General features: G+C 55.0%; 10 protein-coding genes across 10 annotated transcripts; 3 read left to right on the top strand and 7 right to left on the bottom strand.

Annotated features, from left to right (window-relative positions):
- Positions 1 to 21: 21 nt before the first annotated feature.
- On the bottom strand, positions 22 to 2,189 carry BO94DRAFT_533671 (beta-N-acetylhexosaminidase). The gene is made up of 2 exons (XM_025611370.1): positions 1,264 to 2,189; positions 22 to 1,243 (listed from the first exon to the last, which is right to left on the bottom strand). The coding sequence occupies exons 1-2, from the start codon at positions 2,057 to 2,059 to the stop codon at positions 246 to 248; spliced, it is 1,794 nt and encodes a 597-aa protein (XP_025469251.1). The 5' UTR covers positions 2,060 to 2,189; the 3' UTR covers positions 22 to 245.
- A 309-nt stretch (positions 2,190 to 2,498) lies between these two features.
- Positions 2,499 to 3,175, bottom strand: BO94DRAFT_573943 (uncharacterized protein). Its single transcript, XM_025614994.1, has one exon. The coding sequence runs from the start codon at positions 3,085 to 3,087 to the stop codon at positions 2,524 to 2,526; it is 564 nt and encodes a 187-aa protein (XP_025469250.1). The 5' UTR covers positions 3,088 to 3,175; the 3' UTR covers positions 2,499 to 2,523.
- A 466-nt stretch (positions 3,176 to 3,641) lies between these two features.
- BO94DRAFT_396360 (uncharacterized protein) lies at positions 3,642 to 4,421 on the bottom strand. Its single transcript, XM_025607359.1, has 2 exons — positions 4,337 to 4,421; positions 3,642 to 4,182 (listed from the first exon to the last, which is right to left on the bottom strand). The coding sequence occupies exon 2, from the start codon at positions 4,166 to 4,168 to the stop codon at positions 3,737 to 3,739; it is 432 nt and encodes a 143-aa protein (XP_025469249.1). The 5' UTR covers positions 4,169 to 4,182; positions 4,337 to 4,421; the 3' UTR covers positions 3,642 to 3,736.
- A 240-nt stretch (positions 4,422 to 4,661) lies between these two features.
- BO94DRAFT_555350 (inositol monophosphatase family protein) lies at positions 4,662 to 5,956 on the top strand (the record flags this gene model as incomplete). Its single annotated transcript, XM_025613788.1, has 6 exons — positions 4,662 to 4,842; positions 4,906 to 4,957; positions 5,019 to 5,107; positions 5,162 to 5,600; positions 5,659 to 5,790; positions 5,848 to 5,956. 6 exons carry the CDS (start codon positions 4,662 to 4,664, stop codon positions 5,954 to 5,956), a joined length of 1,002 nt encoding a protein of 333 aa, XP_025469248.1.
- A 29-nt stretch (positions 5,957 to 5,985) lies between these two features.
- Positions 5,986 to 7,484, bottom strand: BO94DRAFT_533669 (shikimate dehydrogenase family protein). The gene has a single exon (XM_025611369.1). It carries the CDS (start codon positions 7,208 to 7,210, stop codon positions 6,179 to 6,181), a length of 1,032 nt encoding a protein of 343 aa, XP_025469247.1. The 5' UTR covers positions 7,211 to 7,484; the 3' UTR covers positions 5,986 to 6,178.
- An 87-nt stretch (positions 7,485 to 7,571) lies between these two features.
- On the bottom strand, positions 7,572 to 9,702 carry BO94DRAFT_622947 (Clr5 domain-containing protein). The gene is made up of 2 exons (XM_025617113.1): positions 9,404 to 9,702; positions 7,572 to 9,328 (listed from the first exon to the last, which is right to left on the bottom strand). The coding sequence occupies exons 1-2, from the start codon at positions 9,517 to 9,519 to the stop codon at positions 7,678 to 7,680; spliced, it is 1,767 nt and encodes a 588-aa protein (XP_025469246.1). The 5' UTR covers positions 9,520 to 9,702; the 3' UTR covers positions 7,572 to 7,677.
- A 168-nt stretch (positions 9,703 to 9,870) lies between these two features.
- BO94DRAFT_533665 (putative histone acetyltransferase Spt10) lies at positions 9,871 to 12,161 on the bottom strand. The gene is made up of 2 exons (XM_025611368.1): positions 11,295 to 12,161; positions 9,871 to 11,162 (listed from the first exon to the last, which is right to left on the bottom strand). The coding sequence occupies exons 1-2, from the start codon at positions 11,790 to 11,792 to the stop codon at positions 10,086 to 10,088; spliced, it is 1,575 nt and encodes a 524-aa protein (XP_025469245.1). The 5' UTR covers positions 11,793 to 12,161; the 3' UTR covers positions 9,871 to 10,085.
- A 158-nt stretch (positions 12,162 to 12,319) lies between these two features.
- Positions 12,320 to 14,269, top strand: BO94DRAFT_533663 (glutathione synthase). The gene is made up of 2 exons (XM_025611367.1): positions 12,320 to 12,833; positions 12,954 to 14,269. The coding sequence occupies exons 1-2, from the start codon at positions 12,532 to 12,534 to the stop codon at positions 14,200 to 14,202; spliced, it is 1,551 nt and encodes a 516-aa protein (XP_025469244.1). The 5' UTR covers positions 12,320 to 12,531; the 3' UTR covers positions 14,203 to 14,269.
- Positions 14,270 to 14,698: 429 nt separating this feature from the next.
- Positions 14,699 to 16,155, top strand: BO94DRAFT_555345 (kinase domain protein; the record flags this gene model as incomplete). The annotated part of the gene is made up of 5 exons (XM_025613787.1): positions 14,699 to 15,154; positions 15,244 to 15,298; positions 15,355 to 15,674; positions 15,767 to 15,908; positions 15,977 to 16,155. The coding sequence occupies 5 exons, from the start codon at positions 14,699 to 14,701 to the stop codon at positions 16,153 to 16,155; spliced, it is 1,152 nt and encodes a 383-aa protein (XP_025469243.1).
- A 383-nt stretch (positions 16,156 to 16,538) lies between these two features.
- On the bottom strand, positions 16,539 to 18,781 carry BO94DRAFT_555344 (molybdopterin cofactor; the record flags this gene model as incomplete). Its single annotated transcript, XM_025613786.1, has 2 exons — positions 16,539 to 17,307; positions 17,478 to 18,781. 2 exons carry the CDS (start codon positions 18,779 to 18,781, stop codon positions 16,539 to 16,541), a joined length of 2,073 nt encoding a protein of 690 aa, XP_025469242.1.
- Positions 18,782 to 19,172: the final 391 nt, after the last annotated feature.

Raw genomic sequence — 19,172 nt, 5'->3', positions numbered from 1 at the left:
ACTACATAGCTATTCGTTTCAGCCCTCGCCCCCACTAAAGCCTGTGTGCCATCGGAGAATATCAATCACTACAGACAGAATCTACAGAGCATGGATGGATATACACCCCGACTCGGGTCAGTCATTTCATGTGCATTCATTGGTATCGGTATGTGTCCCACAGCTATCCAGCGCTAGATCAATCCCATCCATCCACCCATCCATCTCATGTACATCAATCCAGACACCCTCATTTATGTCCAAGTCTACTGAACGGCACTCTGGTTACGGTAAAAGTCGCAGGCGTGCGGATGTTGGAGACAGTACTTAGGGACCAGGGCGGTAGCCTGGACGCCATTGGCGACCAGGTACTCGCGGAAGTTCAGGATGCGTTGGGTCATCAGCGTGGTGCGCTTGTGGCCCTGCTCGTCGCGATTGCCGGACCAGACCAGCTCTGCGAGGGCGGCGGCGCGCGGCCAGAAGTGGCTCGAGACGGTCACGTCGTCGACTTGTTCGGACCATAAGGGCGCGGCTGCACCCACGATATGCTGGGCTTGTGCGTCGGTTAGGTTCTGGGTGAAGTCGTAGTCGTAGATGCGCTGCCATGTCTTGTAGGGGGCGCACCATGAGCCGCCGGCGCCGCCGTAGTTGAAGTTGGGGGTGCTGGGGTCGGGGTTGCTCATGACGTCGTATCGGGGGTCGTTGGTGACGAAGCCGCCGCCGATGCCACAATCCAGGTACATGAAGTCGGAGGAGGAGACGATGACGTCGTAGCCTTGGGCGGTTAGCTTGTCGATGTATTCTAGGCCGTTGTTCCAGTTTTGCATGACGATGTTCTTGGGCACGTCGTGGGCGTGCTCGGTCGAGAGGACGATGTCCTCCCACATGATCAGTCGGCGCGAGGTGCTGTAGTTTTGGAAGATTGGGACGGCGTGGTCCACCCAGTATTGGGCTAGGTCGTTGTAGGTGCGTGAGGGATCTTCGGCGAACCAGTTGGTGACGTAGCTGCTGAAGTTGAAGCAGTTGGGTTGGATCTCGTCCGCGCCCACGTGGAACCAGTGGTCTGGGAAGATGTCGGATAGTTCGTTGTAGACGTTGCGGACTACATCGTAGGTGCCGTTGTAGATGATGTCCATCTGGCCGGGAGGGGGCTCGACGGCGGTGTGCAAGGCCCAGTCGTCGTTGGACCACCATGAGTCCACGCAGGTCACCATGTCGGGATCAACTTGCTTCCACCCGGCGGCGGAATGGCTGGCATGTCGATCTCAGGGATGACGCGAACACCGCGCGCGCGGGCATAGGCGACGACGTTGCGCATGTCGGCGTGCGAGAAGATCTCGCGCGAGGAGAAGGCGTCGCGGACCATCTCCGGATAGGCATCGATCTGCACTGGCCACGACTGGGTGTCGTCCATGTGCCAGTGCAGGACGTTCAGCTTGGAGAGGGCCATGGCGTCCAACTGCTCGTAGATCTTGTTGACGGAGATGAAGTTCCGACCGGTGTCAATCATGATGCCGCGGTAGGGGTACAGCGGTGCATCCTGGATCTTGACCGACTGCTCGATGATCAGGCCCCCCTGGCCGTCGGAGATGATCAGCTGCTGGAGGGTGGTGAAGGCATGGAGCGCTCCCCACACGGTGGGGGCCTGAATGGTAACGATGTTGGAGTCGTCAGCCACCTCGAGCGTGTAGGACTCGTCGATGCCATGCTGCAGGTCGGCGGTGATATCGGCCACGGACACATCGACAAACTGCAGGGAGGGCAAGGCGCGCTTGGCCCGCTTGGCGACGCCTGGAGTGGCGGTGGGGAAGGGCTGGAAGGAAGGGAAGGGCGCTTCGGTCGCGGCAGGTACCCACTGCAGGGCGACAATGGTCTTCCAGGCCCGATCCCACGCATTGGCGAGGAGAAAGTCGGGGGTATCGTCGGAGGTGCGGAGAGTGACGACGCCTGCTAGATTCTTGGGACCGGATGTGGCCCAGGAGATATTGCGGGGAGCCGGCAAGGGGTTCACCTGCACGGCGCTGGACCCGACCACAAGCAGCAGCGTGAGGCACACGGGCCAGAGGCGGGAGAGGATCATGGTGGAATCCGGCCAAATGCAGGATGAGAGGATGAGAGGAGGAGAGAATGAGAGAATGAGAGAATGAGAGAATGAGAGGAGGAGGAAGAGGGGGAAAAGGATGAATTAAGAGTAGTATCTAGGGCGTAAGAATGGGATGGGGAAGGGATTGGCGGTGGCTGGGTCAAGGGGGGGGCGGAGAATGCCCCAAGAGTACCTAAGACATGGGGGCGTAAGATGATCTTAATGATCCTAGTTCAGAGTGATGTGTCTCAACGGAATCATCTCTATTAATATCTGCCTGCATATACTAGTATATACTAGTAGATAAGTAGTTCTTTGTTTAGTCGTGGCTGTGAGCCGAGCGATAAGCATCCATCCTTGTACATACATACTACATAGTAGTAGTATACTCCACATGTCAACATGTTTTTACCCGCAATTCTTAGGGTTTCCTGGAGATTAAAGTAGACCCACCGACTGGATCACCGCAGCGGCGCAGAGATGTCTTCGAAGTGCTTCAACAGCCTCCCCACCTCCTGTTTGTGTCCCTTGAGACAATCGGGGAGTGATTTCCCACCGCTGCGACGGTAGCATCTCAGCAACGAGCCCATAACCTTCCAATATTTTCTCTCCTTCGCCACGATGATACATTTCATCAACTCTGCCGTCCATCCCGCGGATCCCAGCTCTGGCCGGGAAAGAATCGCATCCACAACCTTGAAAAACCCTCTTTCGACTGCTCGCTGTAAGGCACTCTGCGCATACATCCCGACCGGAGGTGAAATCCGGATTCCCTTGCGGAGCAGTACCATTGCGTTTTGAGGTCGGCAATGCAGCACGGCTGTACTCAATGCCGTCTCGGACCCCTGGGTATGGAGGAGCTTCGGTATTGATGTTAGGACCATCTTGAGCACATTGGGGTTTCTGCATTTTACAGCATCATACAGAGGGTCCATCGCACGAATGTCCGTTCCATTGTCAAGTGCAAGCTTGAGCAGCCTGGGGCCAGATCTCATGCCACAGATGGCGTGGAATACGTGCGCCATTGTGAACCTGGCACCGTGTTTCAGAAGAGAATGGTGATAGTCTCCTGCGGGGCTCCCACACAATCCAAAACGGTGGTTGCTATTGTCGTATAACGGGGAGGTAGGTTAGGATTGGCCCCGTACTCCAGCAAGAGCCGGGTGATGTTGGCTCTCCTATAAGAACCAGCAACTTCCAATAGTCGATGGCCGTCAAGGTCAAAGGAATCGGCACTCACGCCTGCGTCCAGATATGCCTTGACAGCAACATAGGCCCTGCCAGTTTGATGTAGCGCTTGTTACAAATCTGGCAAACATGGGCTGTGGGGTGTTCTCTATCAGCAGACGAGCTTCTTGGCGCTGCCTCTCATCGTGCTGCGGTGTCGTGAGTACTAATATCTGAGCATAGACCTCATCGGGGGCTAGGGCATGCGCCTTTGCCCGCTTTTTCACCTCCTTGCGGAAGAATTGTGCGAAATACATACAGGTGCCAGACAGGTGGGCCAAACTGGTGTGATCCAGATACTCGCCCACTTCAAGTAGTAATTCCGGGGCTAGCCAATACAGAGAAGAAGCCTATGTTATTGTTGGCATCGTGGCGACTTGCTGATTGAGCGAAAATGATGGGTTGGTGAATTGACAACCATGGCTGGCTCAGAGATATTAAATATTCTTAGCCAGCCAGTCTATCCCGAGCATTGCTCGGCATGAAGCGACACGAAAGCAAGTTGATATGCTTCATTTTCCCGCAACTTGGGGGGAAAGCCTTCCATCTTAACTGACTGATAAAAGGCAAGTTGCCACGGCCAAAGGATCCTGGGCGCCTCAATAACTGCCCAAGGTCTTGAGTTTTAGAGTAAGTCTTCAAAAGGATTCCGATAGAATCCGACTTTTTTTCTGCTTCTCCCGAAATGTCCAGGAGAGTGTCTGGAAGAATGCATGGTGCCCCGCAGTGTATCCCTAACATGCATTGCCACGGAGGACCCTGTATGCATATCCTCGATGCCCCTCTGAATAGAGTGCGGGCTAAAGAAAGCGCCGGGTGCGGGGAGATGGCTTTCCCGGCCCTGGCTCGACCCCAACCGCCGCAACCACAAAGGTACATCCCTTCAATACTCACTAGTATAGATGTTTAGACGTCAATAAAAAGTCTAGAAGACGAGAAGTCTAGATAGACAAGGCAGGAGTTCACCGGGCTCTTGGCTGCATTGCCCGAGGAGATCCGCCCGAGGATCCGCCCGGGGCTTAGGGTATGGACCAGGAGGATGCATACCTAGGGTTCAGAACTGGTAGTACACCCTAGGTACATACCGAGATCTAAAGGATATTGTTCCCTTCTTATCTATCGAGTATCGATGTATCTCTCTACTATCTAGTAACAGGAAGTTCGATCGGACCCCCGGCAAGAGGGGCTCGGCCCCACCGATCAAGTCGGTCGGTTATCGGCGGGGGTCCCGATGACTCTTTCTTTCGCTCTCTTCTCTATCTCTCACTCACCTCTTCAACCTCCTTTCTCTCCCATCCGACCACCTTGTTCCCCCAGCTTCCTCTCCGGCCCATACTTCCCCCCCTATACAACCCCCCTACAGTCACCCACCATGGCGGCCCAGGAGCTCAGCCAAGAGCAGCTGGACAAGATATACACCTTTGCCGTGGATTTGGGTCGAAAGGCCGGACGGCTCCTGCTGGAGAGTATCGAGAAGCGCATCGGCGACGGCGCGGGCCAGCAATTCGAGGAAAAGGACAGCGCCGTCGACATCGTCACCCAGACCGATGAAGGTACGCTTCCGATCTCCCCCGCTCCGGCTTTCGCACGGCGCTGATGGACGTTGTTCCCCGCAGATGTCGAAGCGTTCATCAAATCCGCTATTCAGAGCGAATATCCCACCCACAAGTATGCCTCCAGGTTCTTGCAACAGCCTCCGTCCCGTCCCCCGCTGATTCCCCGCCCTCAGGTTCCTGGGCGAAGAAACTTACGCCAAAGGCCAGTCGCGCGACTACCTGATCGATGAGCACCCGACGTGGTGCATTGACCCCTTAGACGGTACTAACTGCCACGGACCCCATGATCCCCGGCCACACTGACCCCTCTGTCTAGGGACGGTCAACTTCACCCATATCTTCCCCATGTTCTGTGTCTCCATCGGCTTCCTCGTCAATCACCGTCCCGTCATCGGCGTCGTCTATGCCCCCTTCCAAGATCAGCTCTTCTCCTCGTGTCTGAACCGGGGCGCCTGGTTGAACGAAAAGCGCCGCCTCCCGCTCATCCGCAACCCCTCCATCCCTCCCATGCCCGCCAACGCGCCGAGCAAGTGCATCCTGTCCTGTGAGTGGGGCAAGGACCGCCGGGACATCCCCGACGGCAACATGTACCGCAAGATCGAGAGTTTCGTCAACTTGGCAGCCGAGGTGGGCAGTCGCGGGGGCAAGGGGGGCATGGTACACGGAGTGCGGAGTCTGGGGAGCGCCACGCTGGACCTGGCGTATACCGCCATGGGGTCATTTGATATTTGGTGGGAGGGTGGCTGTTGGGAGTGGTAAGTTGGCTTGCTTTGTGCAGTGCAGCAATCAATGTGTTGGCTGACGTGAGGGCAGGGATGTCGCAGCGGGAATTGCCATTCTGTTGGAGGCGGGCGGTCTGGTCACCACCGCCAATCCCCCGGACGATCCGGACACCGCTCCTATCGAAGATGTGCGCCTGGGCAGTCGGTTATATCTGGCGATTAGGCACGTCCATCCCCGTCCCCTTCTACTCAGTTGCCTGAACACCACTAACTAGACCAGACCGGCCGGGCCCTCGGCCACCGAAACCGGTCGTCAATCGCAGGAGCGTACGGTGCGCGAAGTCTGGAAGCGGGTGCGACAGCTGGAATACACCCGACCGGGGGCATGAGCATCAATACATAAACCATATACATATATTGATAGAACGAGAGATTTGCACTATATACAGCAGCCAGACCACGCATGCCAATCAGAGACATACGTCATGCCACCCCTCGGGCTCTCTCTAGCCTTTTTTGATAACACAAGCAATGCTCCGGGTATGCTAAAGTCTATACAGGAATCATGAAAACATGTCGTCGGAAGGAACTTCGGGAAGGAAAACAGCAAATCACAGACTGGACTTCTGGCGGTCCTCGAGGTTCTTGGCCACGACCCCCTTCACCATGTCGAGCAAGCCAGGCACAGCCACCACATCGGTTCCCGTCCACAGACGAGCCTGCTCCAGCCCCTGCCAGAGCAAGGCCTCGGAACCGACAATGACCTTCCAGCCCGCAGCCGAGGCCAACTCGGCAATCTGGGTCCAGATGACGGGGTGGTAGCACATCTCCAAGATGACGCCCTTGGGCTTCTGGTCATCCGCCGCCCCCAGCAGGGCCTGCAGGACCTGACGAGCCCGGATCTCCTCCTCCGTCTTAGGCGGGTAATTGGGGATACCCGACACAATAGCAGCGGGGGTCTCAAGCGTCTGAGCCACAGCCGGATCAGTGACATGAATCAGAGGAGCCTTATCAGCGCTCGGATTCCGCTGCTCATCCTCCTCCAGAATAGCCTGAACCTCAGCACTATCCCGGTTGACAATGTAAATCTTGCTGGCGCCCAGCCACTTGCGCATAACATAGATAGCAGAGCGCGCAGTACCCCCACCCCCAACCACCAACGCCGGCTTACCCTGAAACCCCGCCGGGTTGGGACTATTCTGCACCAGCGCCTCCCGAATACCAATACAATCAGTATTCGTCCCGACATAAGCACGCGAACCATCCTCATTCTTCCGAATGAAAATCGTATTACAAGCCCCCGCCTGTCTCGCATCCTCCGTCAAATCATCCAAATGCGGCATAATCGCCACCTTCCACGGCATCGTCACCGACGAGCCCACAAACTTGTCATTGGCACGAATCGACTCCAGGAACTTGTCGATAGGCGGCGACCGCGTATACGGAGGCGGATACGTCTCGGATGTCCCGCACACACTCGACAAAGGGATCTGAATCCAATTGCGACCCAGATGCCCGTAGATGGCGGCGTGGAGAGGCGGAGAAAGCGAATTCAGCAATGGATGGCCGTATAGGTAGGCGACGCCATCGCGATCGGCCGGGATGGTGATGGGTTCTTCGGGTTGCGTGGATGTGGATGTCATGGTGGGTTAGAAGCAATGGCTAGCAATGAGATGGATTGTATGTATGGAAATTGGAGATAATCAATTCTGCAACAGGAGGATGAGGATTGGAGAAATACGAATGTTTTAAGGCGGCGCGGGATGGCGGAGAAACGTTTGGGAGGTGGGGGAGGCAGAACGCTTTTCCCGCCCCGCTGCCCGCGGGTCTCGGCCGGCCAAGTGCTTTCCCCGATCTTACTTACTCTGTGAGTACTAGATAGTACTACTGGGGGTACTGGGTAGGATGAAGACTACGTCCGGAGACCCGCGGATCGATCTGGTCGGTAGTCCGTGCATCTCCGCAGTCTTCCGGGGTAAATACTAAATACTAGATAGAAAAAATCCAGGTAGAAAAATCTGGTTGCATTGTAGATATGGGTATTATTCGGGAGGATGTAACGGGTACAGGCACTACGGCGAGGCAACACACGCAGGCAGTTTAGTGTAGTTCAGTTCAAGCAAAAAACAAATGTGGCTTTTCGCCCCTGCACGTGCGTTAGGTACGCATCCAGCTCATGGTCCTCGTCAATGACAAAAGGGATCTCGTGGCCTTTGTCGTCGCGGTCCATGCCTTCGATTTTCGTCACCACGGCATCCGGATACTTTGCGCTGACAATTTGGTGTAATTCCACCACCGACCGCGCAGTCAACTTGTCTACCCATGTCTTTGAGTCCCCGTGTAGTGGGCTCTGGGGGTGGATGCGTAGATATACGGGGACATGCAGCATCGAGGGTGCTAGTAGCGGGTCCACGTACCCGAAGCCGTTGGCTGAATCGTGCTGGGTGGCCGTGGCGAAGGATGGGTCATTGGCTGCTTGTAGGAGGGAGGGATCGATCTGCATGTCGCTGAGGTCGCTTGTGGCACTGGCCAGCGCCTGCGAGGCTAGTGTACTGATTCCGTTGGTGATGCCGCTGCCGTAGGTGCTGCTGACTGGAGGACTTTCTGCGTCGGAGTGGGGGGCCTGCGAGCGAGGGATGGACGGTTTGCGGGAGGGGTCTCTCTTGGTCTGGTCGTCTCGAAGTCGTTTCATGACATCGCGGCAGAGGACCTCCAGGGCTTTCACCTTCGCAGCATGGTCTGGGTCTGTCGCGCCGGGGGCAAGGATCCGGCGCAAGAGCTCCGAGTTCTCGATCCACTGGTCCTTCAGTTCCTTCCAATGCTCGTCACCAGCCTCCAACTTGCTCGTAAAATGATCTGCTTTGAGGGTATTGTAGAATGCGTTGCGGATCTGCCGGCTTTCCTCCGGATTGATGCCGAGGACGTTCTTGGCCTCGGCGATGGTCATGCGCCGCTCCAAGGTCCTCATCCTCTTTGTCACATCCGTGCACAGCACGTCTAGTGCGAGGGTCTTGGCATCCAGCTGATTGGGGTCATGCCAGAACACCTGTTGGAGATGTCGCGATCCCTCGATCAGCTTGTTCTTGGCGTCCTGCCATCTCTCGGGCCCAGCAACGGTTTTCTTGATGAAGCCGGCTTCTTCACAGATCCGCTGAAACTGATCCCGGACTTGGCGATACAGCGCACTGTCTAAACCAAGGTATTTCTTGCTCTCATCAATCGTGGTCTCCGAGGGGAAGCGCGGAGGGCCCGGAGGATCAGCGGGCAGCCCAGCCCACCCGCGCGTCCGGCGGCGACGTTTCCGGCTGGCCCAGCGCTCTTCACTTTCGACTTTCAGTCGCTCCAGACGCTCCTTGCGCTTCGCCAGAACTTCGGGGGGCAACACAGGGGAGGCCGGGCCGGTCGCGGTGGTGGTGGGGAGGTTCTCGGTGTCGTCGAAGGGGGTTTCGGTTTTGTAGACTTCCTGCTGCAGCGCGAGTAGGCCCACATCTTCCGGTAATTGGACGGGGGTCTGGAGACGCGATTGTGATTTCATGCCGTTGGGAACGCGGAGTAACCAGCGGTTCTTGGCACGCACCCGCATCAGCTCTCGCTCCTTGATCTCGAATCCCTCATCATTCAGTATCCGTAGCATGTCTCGCTGACTCGTATTCTTCTCCCAGAGCTGCTTGACCCGGGCCACGAGCTCGACATTCTTATGCGCCGGGTTCTGTTTCGAAGGGAAGCCCCATCGTTTGAATTGGGTTTGGAACGCGCGTTTACTATAAGCCAACGCAAGACGTTAGCAGGAAAAATGAGGGTGATGAGGCGATTAGTACCGAGGAAAGGCCACCTACCTGGGAGCGAACTGATAGACATTCTTCATGTACTCCATAATCTCCTCCAGGGCCTTCTTGTCCTTGATGTACATCTGATAGCAGATCTCCCGCTTGCCATCCCAATCGTAGACCATGGTGAGGGATGGTCTGGGCGACACTCCCCCCGAGGCGGAGGTAGTGCCTGAGGGCGCGGAACCCAGCCAAGCTGGGGGGTTGACGACCCGACGAGGGAGTCCGGGGGAGGGAGGGGAAAGTCAGGTGGAGCTCTGGGGATAGAGGATCGATAGCCTGTCCAGACACCGGTTGTCGCTGCTGTGCCCCGTAGTAGTCGAGCCAGTCCGAAGCCCGCTGAGGGGGGCCATACAGTGCACTTGCGCAGCTTGCTTGGTCCGGTCACGTGGACCAGATAAAGTCACATGATCGTGCACGTGAACCACCGCAATACTACTATTATTGCTATTCTAGTTTGCACCAAGTAAATAGGTGTCGGAACCCGCCCGGGGTCGTCGTTGTAATAATTCCACCGGTCTATCTAGATGTGCTTCATCGCCTGCAATATGAATCTGGCTCATCTGGTAATCATGCAAAGCCTCCCCATCCCATAACGCCCACAGAAAGTGCAACCCACGCATCACCGAGAAGGCCCCCCGAGGAGAGTGAACAGAAGTAATAACCGTGAAAAATAAGATAACAGAGACATTCACGCAAAATCCAGGTCATCATCTGGCTGCCCCACGTACTGATACTTCAGAATCTGCTCGTGGTGGACATCGTGGGCTTGGGAATGTACCAGTCCCAGCGCTTCTTGATGCAGGGCTGAGGCCGAATCGGGATCGGTGGGATCATCGACCATCATATGGTAATCATGGGCCGAATGATGTCGGACGTCATTATCAAAGTTGGAGGCGTGTAAGCTGTGCGCAGCGTGGGCATATGCTTCGCTTATCGGGTCATGTGAATGGAAGCGGGGAAGTTGTTGATGAATTTCGATGATCTGCGGGTCAAGGGGCAAGCCCGTATAGTCCGCAATCGAGTCTACCGGTCCTTGCACCACCGAGTGGGCGGTCACAAATGGGTTGGAGTTATGGTGAGCATCCATGGCCGTGTGGTTCATCAGCGTATGCCCCCCCATAGGGTCGCCGGGGCCCAGGTCGGCATCGTCCTCCGGGAGGTCGACCTCCTGTGTCCCCAGTTCATCCTCATCCTCGTCGGGCGTGTCCTCGTTCATGATCCCGTTGATGATGGGGGGCTTAAGAGTCTCTTTACACTGGGGACAGTCCCGGATCACCCGACTGACCGTTTCCTTGATTCTCACCCAGTGGTATTTGACGGCAATGGCCGCCGTCGTCTTGTTGATGCCTGCATGCTGCTGCATGTGCATCTGCCGAGCAATATCATACTGCTGCTGCGGATCCGACACGACTTCCTTGTCTTTCAGCATCAGCTTCTCGCCATCGCCCTCTTTCCCACTGATTAGCTTGTAATGGGTGGCTGCACTCCGAAGCCGACTCTTCTCGGCCCGGTCTGCCCCCCTAGGATATTTGGAATGCTTCAGATAATACCGGATCTTGTCGAAGCGATCTTGCGTGACGGAATCTTCTCCTTCCGGGCCAAGATCTCGGCCGTAGATGATGGCATCTACGTACTGCCCAGGGTTAGAAATGAGTCTACCCCCTCCCGGCACCCGGCCGATCCGCTTGAAGCCTAGAGCATCCCACAGACGGCAGGATGCCACGTTACTCTCATAGACCAGGTTAAAGACCGCATATGTGTACCCCTGCTGGATGTCAGTCCCTGCGACGTCTGCGACGGGGAACCGCATCCCTCAAGTATAGAATTGTGAGAGAGATGAAGTAACGGGGAAAGGGGGGAGTTGTCTGGTCGGGCTACTGGCATCGTGGATACTGACCATCTTGGGAGCCCACTCGAGATATCCCTCCCCCATCAGTCGACCCACACCCTTATTGCGAGCAGCGTCAGTGACCAGAAACATGCCGTTGCAGACATGACTACTACGGCCGGGATAATTGGGTCGGATATTAAAGCTGCCCAGACAGATCTTGGACCAGTTGGCCCGGCCCCTGCCCAGGGCCTGGAGCTCGTGCACGCTCTTAATATCCCCCAGGAGCATGATGGCGCCGAAGTTGGAAAACCAATACGACCCAAACTGCTCCAGAGGGATTGGGTCGATCATGGCATAGGTATCACCACCCTCGATCTCCTTGTTCAATTGATCGGACAGATAGGCCAGCAGGGATCGCGGCACTGCATCCGCTGAAGTGAAAGGGACCAAGGTCGCGACCGTGACCCGATCCCTGAGCGTAACCTGGCGCGGCACGATATCTGGAGGCAACTCATTACTAGTGGGAATCACGGTGGTCATTAAATCCCCATGGACGGCAGGCATGATGATGCCGTGGGCCGGATGCGCCGGTCACGAGACTGCGTGTCCCTGTTAGTTGGGTTGGAACGCATGGTCCATGGGGGGGAATGATTGGGGAACGGCATTCTTCCGGGCAAGCAAGTATCTCCATCGTACTTGGGGATCATGACAGGCTTGCTCTAGCGCCATTGAGCCTGGAGATTCTAGGAGGAAAGGAGGGAGTAATGCAGGGGTACAGTGGTGGTGGGCTGCCCGAACGGCTAAAAACGGGGAACCCCGCCGGGAGGAGGGAATTTCCGGGAAAGAAAACCGGGGGACAGAACTGACAGGTTGATTGATTAGTAGTAGTATTATTATTGTTATGATGGCACCAGGGCTGGTCGAGAGCACTTCGAGGACCGCCGAGTATTCTCGAGTCCGGAATGATGTGAACGCAGACGAGAAATCGTCGTCCCGCTGCCGATAGCTGACTCAGCTGTTCGGCTTTCGCTCCCTCGCATCATCCTTGTTCCGGCGGTCTCACAGTTCTGCCAGCTGCTTCGGGCGGTGAGGGATCCAACCGTGGGGTCACGCCATCTGGTGCATTAGTAATCCCCCCAAAGCCCCTCCTCCGCCTCCGCCGCAATCTGGGATCTTCATCTCCAGGAGATCTTGCGTCTTCTCTAGATCCCCCTGCTTGTCAATTCCACCGTTTTACCCAGGGATCTGATTGTCTTTGGTCCGACAAGTCCTGTCTGAACCCCTTCGCAAATCCTCTCTCACAATGGCCGACTCCGTCTACTCGAATTACCCTCCCCACCTGAACCCCGCACAGAAGGAGTTTCTTGTCCGGTCCATCAAGGATTGGACCGTCCAACATGGGTTGATGATTCGCCCCGCCCCGACGTTTATCTCTAAGGAGACGGATCCTCAGGGCGTGGTCGCCACCAGCGCACCCGTCACCCTATTCCCCAGCCCTTTCCCCAAGTCTTGCTTCGAAGAGGCGCGGGCCCTCCAGACGGTCTACAACCAGCTCTACGCGGCGATAACGTGCGATGAACAATGGATTGGAGACATCATGGAAGAGTAAGAAGGCACCTGCGATCTGTTGTCTTGCTTAGAGCTTCATAAAGCGATCTGTTGCGTTCGCTGCAGTTCCTTCGGTTTCGACCTCAGTGGAAGGTGCTAAATCTTTCTTGACTGTAGCCTCATCGACGTGGACGATTTCATCTCGCACCTGTGGAAAGTCCACCTCGCGGTTAAGGAGGAAGGATACGCTCAGACGCTCTCCCTTGGCCTCTATCGTTCTGACTACATGCCCCACGTCCCGTCGACATCGACTCCCCCGTCCTTGAAGCAGGTCGAATTCAACACCATTTCCTCCTCTTTTGGTGGATTATCGTCTCTCGTCACGTCCCTCCACACCGAGCTTCTCAATTCACCACCGGGTCACCCCATTGCGTATCCCTCGCATCCTCTCCTCGATTCGAACCAACCCCCCGAGAATACTTCCGTGGAGACCCTGTCCGCGGGCTTAGCGGCAGCACACACAGCCTATGGGACATCAAAGTCATCTCCAGCCCTTCCTACCTGCATCATCTTTGTCGTCCAGGAAAACGAAAGAAACGTGTTTGATCAATTGGCTCTCTCGAGGCAGCTAACCAAGGTTCACAAGGTGCCTGTCTTCCGCCTGCTCAGCTCCGAGGTCTTCGATCACACGCACATTCCTGCCTCAAATCCCTCCCGGCCCCTGATCTACCGGCCCCCTCACGCCGACGGTGTGGAGTTCGAAGTCACAACGGTATACCTCCGCTGCTTCTATACCCCGACAGACTACAAATCCGAACGAGACTGGGAGGCCCGCACGCACCTGGAGCGTTCCGCAGCCATCAAATGCCCGACCGTCCTAAACCAGCTTGCCGGGTGTAAAGTCGTGCAGCAGGTGCTCGCGGAAGAAAAGGGGCCGGATCATCTTGCCAAGTTCCTTTCTGGAACCGATTCAACCACGATCGAGAGGCTACGCGCGACTTTCGCCCCCCAACATGACCTTTCGTCAAGTGGTCGTGGTCGGGAGCTTGCCCTGAACCCCGAAACCGCCGCGAATCATGTGCTCAAGCCCCAGCGCGAGGGAGGTGGCAACAACATATACAAGGAGGCTATCCCCGAGTTCCTGCGATCTCTCCCTGAGACCGAATGGAAGCGATGGATCCTGATGGAGCTGATCCAGCCGCCAGCTGAAGCCCAGAACGTGGCTCTGCGACCGGACGGCGAGGTGCTTAGCGGGCATGTCATTGGGGAACTGGGCATCTATGGGACGATTCTTTGGGACCAAGCTGGAGGCAAGGTCTTGCACAACGAACAGGGAGGCTGGCTCATGCGGACCAAGGCCAAGGACGTGAACGAGGGTGGTGTGGCCACCGGATTCTCCAGCTTAGACAGTGTGGTTCTGTACTAGATTCTCATCGGTCACTTAGAGCATGCTTATAGATTATATAAAAATACACCGAATCACTTTTCAGCCCAGCAACTCAAATCTGCGTATCCAAAGACATTACTAGTAATACTACTAGTACTACTCTTGGTTGCCCCACACCTCTACCGGGTATAGATATTTATCTACTCCGTAGTGGGTGCGGCACCCAACTTTGCCCCACAACTGAAGCGTTAACACTTCACATACTGCGAAACAATGAACCCTTCGCGGAGATCATAGCATCTACCAAATGGTCAAGCTTGGCACTGAACGATACCTTAAGGGCTGGCAAAAACTCTCGTCTGCAGTGTGAACCAAAAGAGGTTAAGAGAGAGCCGAATGATGCTTAGTAAGTTGGCATTCTCCCCAACGGAGTGAGGTTGTTCCTGTCTGTCTCGCCATGAGCTCACCGTTCCTCGCAACTTGATCCCGCCTGCCTTTCACTAATTTTGAGCTCCAGAAGGGCAATTATATTCCAATGGCATCTATCGTGCGAGCTTTCAGGACCAACATTCGCCGAACGCGACTGTCACCCCGAGAATACTCTACCATAGCGCCCATCATCATCCCTACAGAAACCCCGATTGAAGAAGAAACCTTACCACATTACAAAGCAGCACATTACTATTCCGTAAGAATCGGCGATGTGTATCACACCCGATACCAAGTCGTGGGAAAGCTCGGGTATGGAGCATATTCCACCAGTTGGCTGTGTCGGGATCTCAGTCCACTCGATCATAGAAGGCCGAATAACTACACCGTTCTAAAAGTCTCGACCTATTTACCAGATCATCCCACTGCGACAGATCGAGAATTGAGAGTCTACGAACACCTAGCCAACATCAATTCTTCGCATCCGGGCCAGTCCTTGATCCGCGAGCTGTATGATTCATTCGATCTCCGGGGTCCTAGAGGAACAACCCATCGATGCCTTGTTCTGCAGCCGATGAATATGACCCTCCTCGAAATGATGGGGATGAATCCCCGGCCGTTTGATCTACCTCTGTTGAAATGACCGTTAAGCGGCTTCTTTTCGCACTTGATTTCTTGCACGCGGAGGCGGAGGTTATTCACACTGGTAGAAACTTTATGCTCTGTGAATGTTAGACATTAATACTGATGCTCGTCCACTAGATCTAAAGACCGACAATCTAATGCTCAGTCTAGAAGACACCTCCATGCTAGCGGATTTCGCAACTGCAGAATCCACAAACCCAAGTCCTCGGAAGTCAATTAACCACTCACATGCTACTATTTACTGCAGTCGAAAGTTCCGCAGGCCCACGGGAGGCCGAAACTACGGTCTCCCAGTCCTATGCGACTTGGGTGAAGCAAGGATTGGCAAAATGCAGGAGTCAGGACCTTTCGTCCAACCACACATATATCGAGCGCCGGAGGTGATTTTCGAAATGCCTTGGGGGAGCGCAATTGATATTTGGAATTTGGCATGTCTTGTGAGTTCATCAGCTACTACCAGCTGTTCATATCCATACGCCTGCTTTTCTGGCTGATGATGCATTAAATTTGGGATTTATTCGAAGGACAGCATCTGTTTGGAGATATCTTCGACTCCAGAGGTGGCCATGATCCATTCAGACATCTAGCGCGTATGGTAGCTTTGGTTGGACCGCCACCGAGCGAATTCGTGCGACGTAGTGAGACGACGGAGCAGTGTTTTGACTTGAGTGGTTGGGACTCGCTTTCATATTTTATTACACCCCCTTTCTTATTAATTCCGGAACTGATATTGTTGCAGGTAACTGGATCGCTCATCAGGAAGCGTCTGTACCCTCTGTTTCGCTTAAGGTCTTGGAAAAGCGGCTGAGTGGCCCGGAGAAAGAGTTGTTTTTAGAATTCATGCGGTCGATGTTGAAATGGATGCCGGAGGAACGCAGGACAGCTAAACAGCTGCTTGAATATCCGTTCTTGGTCTAACCCCCCAGCTAACTTTCTTCTGTTCCTACGTTGGGAAATGCTCGCTGGGTGACTTTATACCCCCGAACCCATGCAATAACCCTCGTTGGCATCTAAGGTTGAGGTTTTTAAAGGTCTCATGTAGTTCGTGATCTTGGGAGTCCGCTCAAGGCGCCGAAGGAGGCGGAGGTTCTTAAACTTTCTGGCTTCCATCGACTGGCTAGTACTTTCAGAGTTGAAACGAGGTGAGCACCTCAAGAGAGATGACACTAATAAGTACTGCTTGGCGCGTGCAAAACACTGATTAGTACTGCGAAGCAGAAATTACAGGTATGGCCTCAATAGTAGATAGCTGCCCGTCATTTTCAGTGTCAGATTAACAAATCCTCACGCTTTATATGTAATCAAACTCCCTCAACCTGTTCATCTCTCACCCAATGACCACTTTTCCCACCCTTCTTTTCCAACAATCGAACCCCAACAATCACCATCCCCTTATCTACCGCCTTCAACATATCATATACCGTTAACGCGGCACCCATGGTGGCTGTCATGGCTTCCATTTCCACGCCAGTGCGACCAAGACAGCTGACTGTTGCGAGGACGCGCATTGCGCCGTGGGTTCCCACGGAGGAGTCCTCGGAGGCAGACGAGGAGGAGGAAGAGGAAGAGGTAGGTGGATCGATGAGTTCCACGTCGACTTCGACGCCCGTGAGACCGATGCCCGGATGACAGAGAGGAATGAGATCGGGGGTCTTTTTGGCGGCCATGATGCCGGCGATGCGAGCGACGCTAAAGACATCGCCTTTTTTGGTTCGGCCTTCTCGGAGGAGGGTCCAGGGACGGGGATTCGTGAATTGGACGAGACAAGTTGCTGTGGCGAGGCGGGTTGTGATGGCTTTTTCGTCGATTTTGGTCATGTGGACGTTCTGGGAGGCGTTGAGGTGGGGGAGGTCGGGGTCGGATGCGGTGGAGAGGGAGGGGGAGATTGGTTTTGTCTCATTGAGATGTTGGTCGGTAGATTTGGAGGATGGTAGATTGTGTTGACGCGAACTATGGTATTGGCTGGCTTGGGTGGTGGTTGGACCATGGCCAGAGAATATGTGGGTGGGAATTCCAAGCCATGGGCGTTTGCTGGAATTCAGTATAGTTTGATTGGAATGATGCGTTGCTCTTATCGAGCTCGGCAAGGATAGATTATCTATATCGGCTATCAGCATGGTTCACTGAACATCATAACATCACACCCATGTCTATATTTGAAAAGAAAAGAAGATTCCAGGTACATGCAAGTCATTATTCGTAGTCATCGCCTGCTATGATGCGTACGGGGCTGCGCTTACCCACCAATAAGTATCATCGGCCGATTTTTCATGTCCTTGAGCTCTCCCATGCCCGCATGCTTCGCCTTCTTCCTTTTGACTGCCATTCCAATGATGTCTAGTAGCTCCTGTTCGCGTTCGGAAACTTGGTCTCCTTCCAAACGCACCAGACCTGCTGCTTCGAGCTCCTTCATGGTGGTCTCACTAATCGGCTCCCCGTTGTTTTCCTTCCGGAGAATATCTCGCAGGGATACCTCGGCATTGCCAAACAAGCACACCTTGAGATTGCCATCACATGTAATGCGTAACCGGTTGCAGGTGCCGCAAAAATTATGCGTCATGCTGGTGATGAACCCGATCTGACCCTGGAAGCCCGGCACTTGGTAGGTTTTGCTCGTGTTGTTCTTATGGTCGGGCACTTTCTGGAGCGCCGGGTACTTTTCCCGGATGATATCCAGCATTTCTTGATAAGAGACCATCTTCCCTTGGCTCCATTTGTTGCCGTCAAACGGCATATACTCGATGAAGCGCACCTCGATGGGGCTGTCACGCCCCAGTTCAATGAAGGGGACGATTTCCCGCTCATTGAGTCCCCGCATCACCACGCAGTTGATTTTCAGCTTGATTCCGGCCCCCGCCTTGTTCAGTTCCAGGATCCGGTCAATGCTTCGCATCACGGCGTCGAAGCCCTTCCTTCTCGTCATGATTTGAAACTGGAAGGGATCCAACGTGTCCAGGCTGAGGTTGATGCCGGTCAGGCCAGCCTCGACCATGTCGTCCAGTTTGCGGTGTAATGAAATCCCGTTGGTGGTCAGGCACAGCTCGCGCAGACCGTCCTGTCGCAGCTCCCCGATAGACTGCATCAAGGGAACGATGTCTTTGCGAACCGTCGGCTCGCCGCCCGTCAATCGGATTTTGGTGACGCCCTGCGACACGAACAGCGACGATAGATAGACGATTTCCGGGGAGGTGAGGAGACGAGCCGGCGGGGATAGTTGGATGCCTTCCTCCGGCATGCAGTAGAGACAGCGGAGGTTGCAGCGTTCGGTGACGCTGATGCGGAGGTAGTCATGCTGACGGTTGAAGGTATCTGTGAGGAAGTCGGAGAAGGGCTTGGCTGATTTGATGGCGGACCATCGTGGAGGTAGCGGCTTGTAGGAGGACGGGGTATCTGGGTCGGGGATCGAGGAGGGCGTGGCCAACGAGTCGGTATTGTGCTGGCGGGTGGCCATCGTGAGCGAGCTGGCGATCGCGGATGTGCGGGGACGGCGCAGGGATGAGAGCAGAGGCGCGATCCCCCGCCGGCGCAACAGGCGTTCAGTCATGATGGGCAGAGCGACTGAAGAAAAACCGGGAGGGCAACATTCCCAAGAGGAGGGGCGGCATGAAGACAAGGGAGTGAGGGACAGTAAAGACTGGAGATCTTGATAGGCGATGCTAGCTCGCGATGGTGGAGATGCGTCTTATCAACGCGGTGACGAGGATTCGCTGACTGGTCCGCCGGTCCCTCGCCGGTCGCGTCACCTGACCGGCCCCTCGCCTCCCTGATTGGCCTCCTAGTACTGCTTGTTCTAGATACTCTGGAATGATGAATAATGCCCCTTAGATAGGCTGATAAGTTCGGAGTACCAAGGGCTCCGTAGGTCTGCATATTATGAAATCCCTAGCAGTAAACTTACTTGATTCTAAGGAACAAGACCACCTGGATCTCCTCGG

Source organism: Aspergillus sclerotioniger (genome assembly GCF_003184525.1).
Source record: "Aspergillus sclerotioniger CBS 115572 chromosome Unknown BO94scaffold_9, whole genome shotgun sequence".
NCBI classification, from domain to species: Eukaryota; Fungi; Ascomycota; class Eurotiomycetes; order Eurotiales; family Aspergillaceae; genus Aspergillus; species Aspergillus sclerotioniger.
This window is presented reverse-complemented; position numbering and strand designations above follow the sequence as displayed.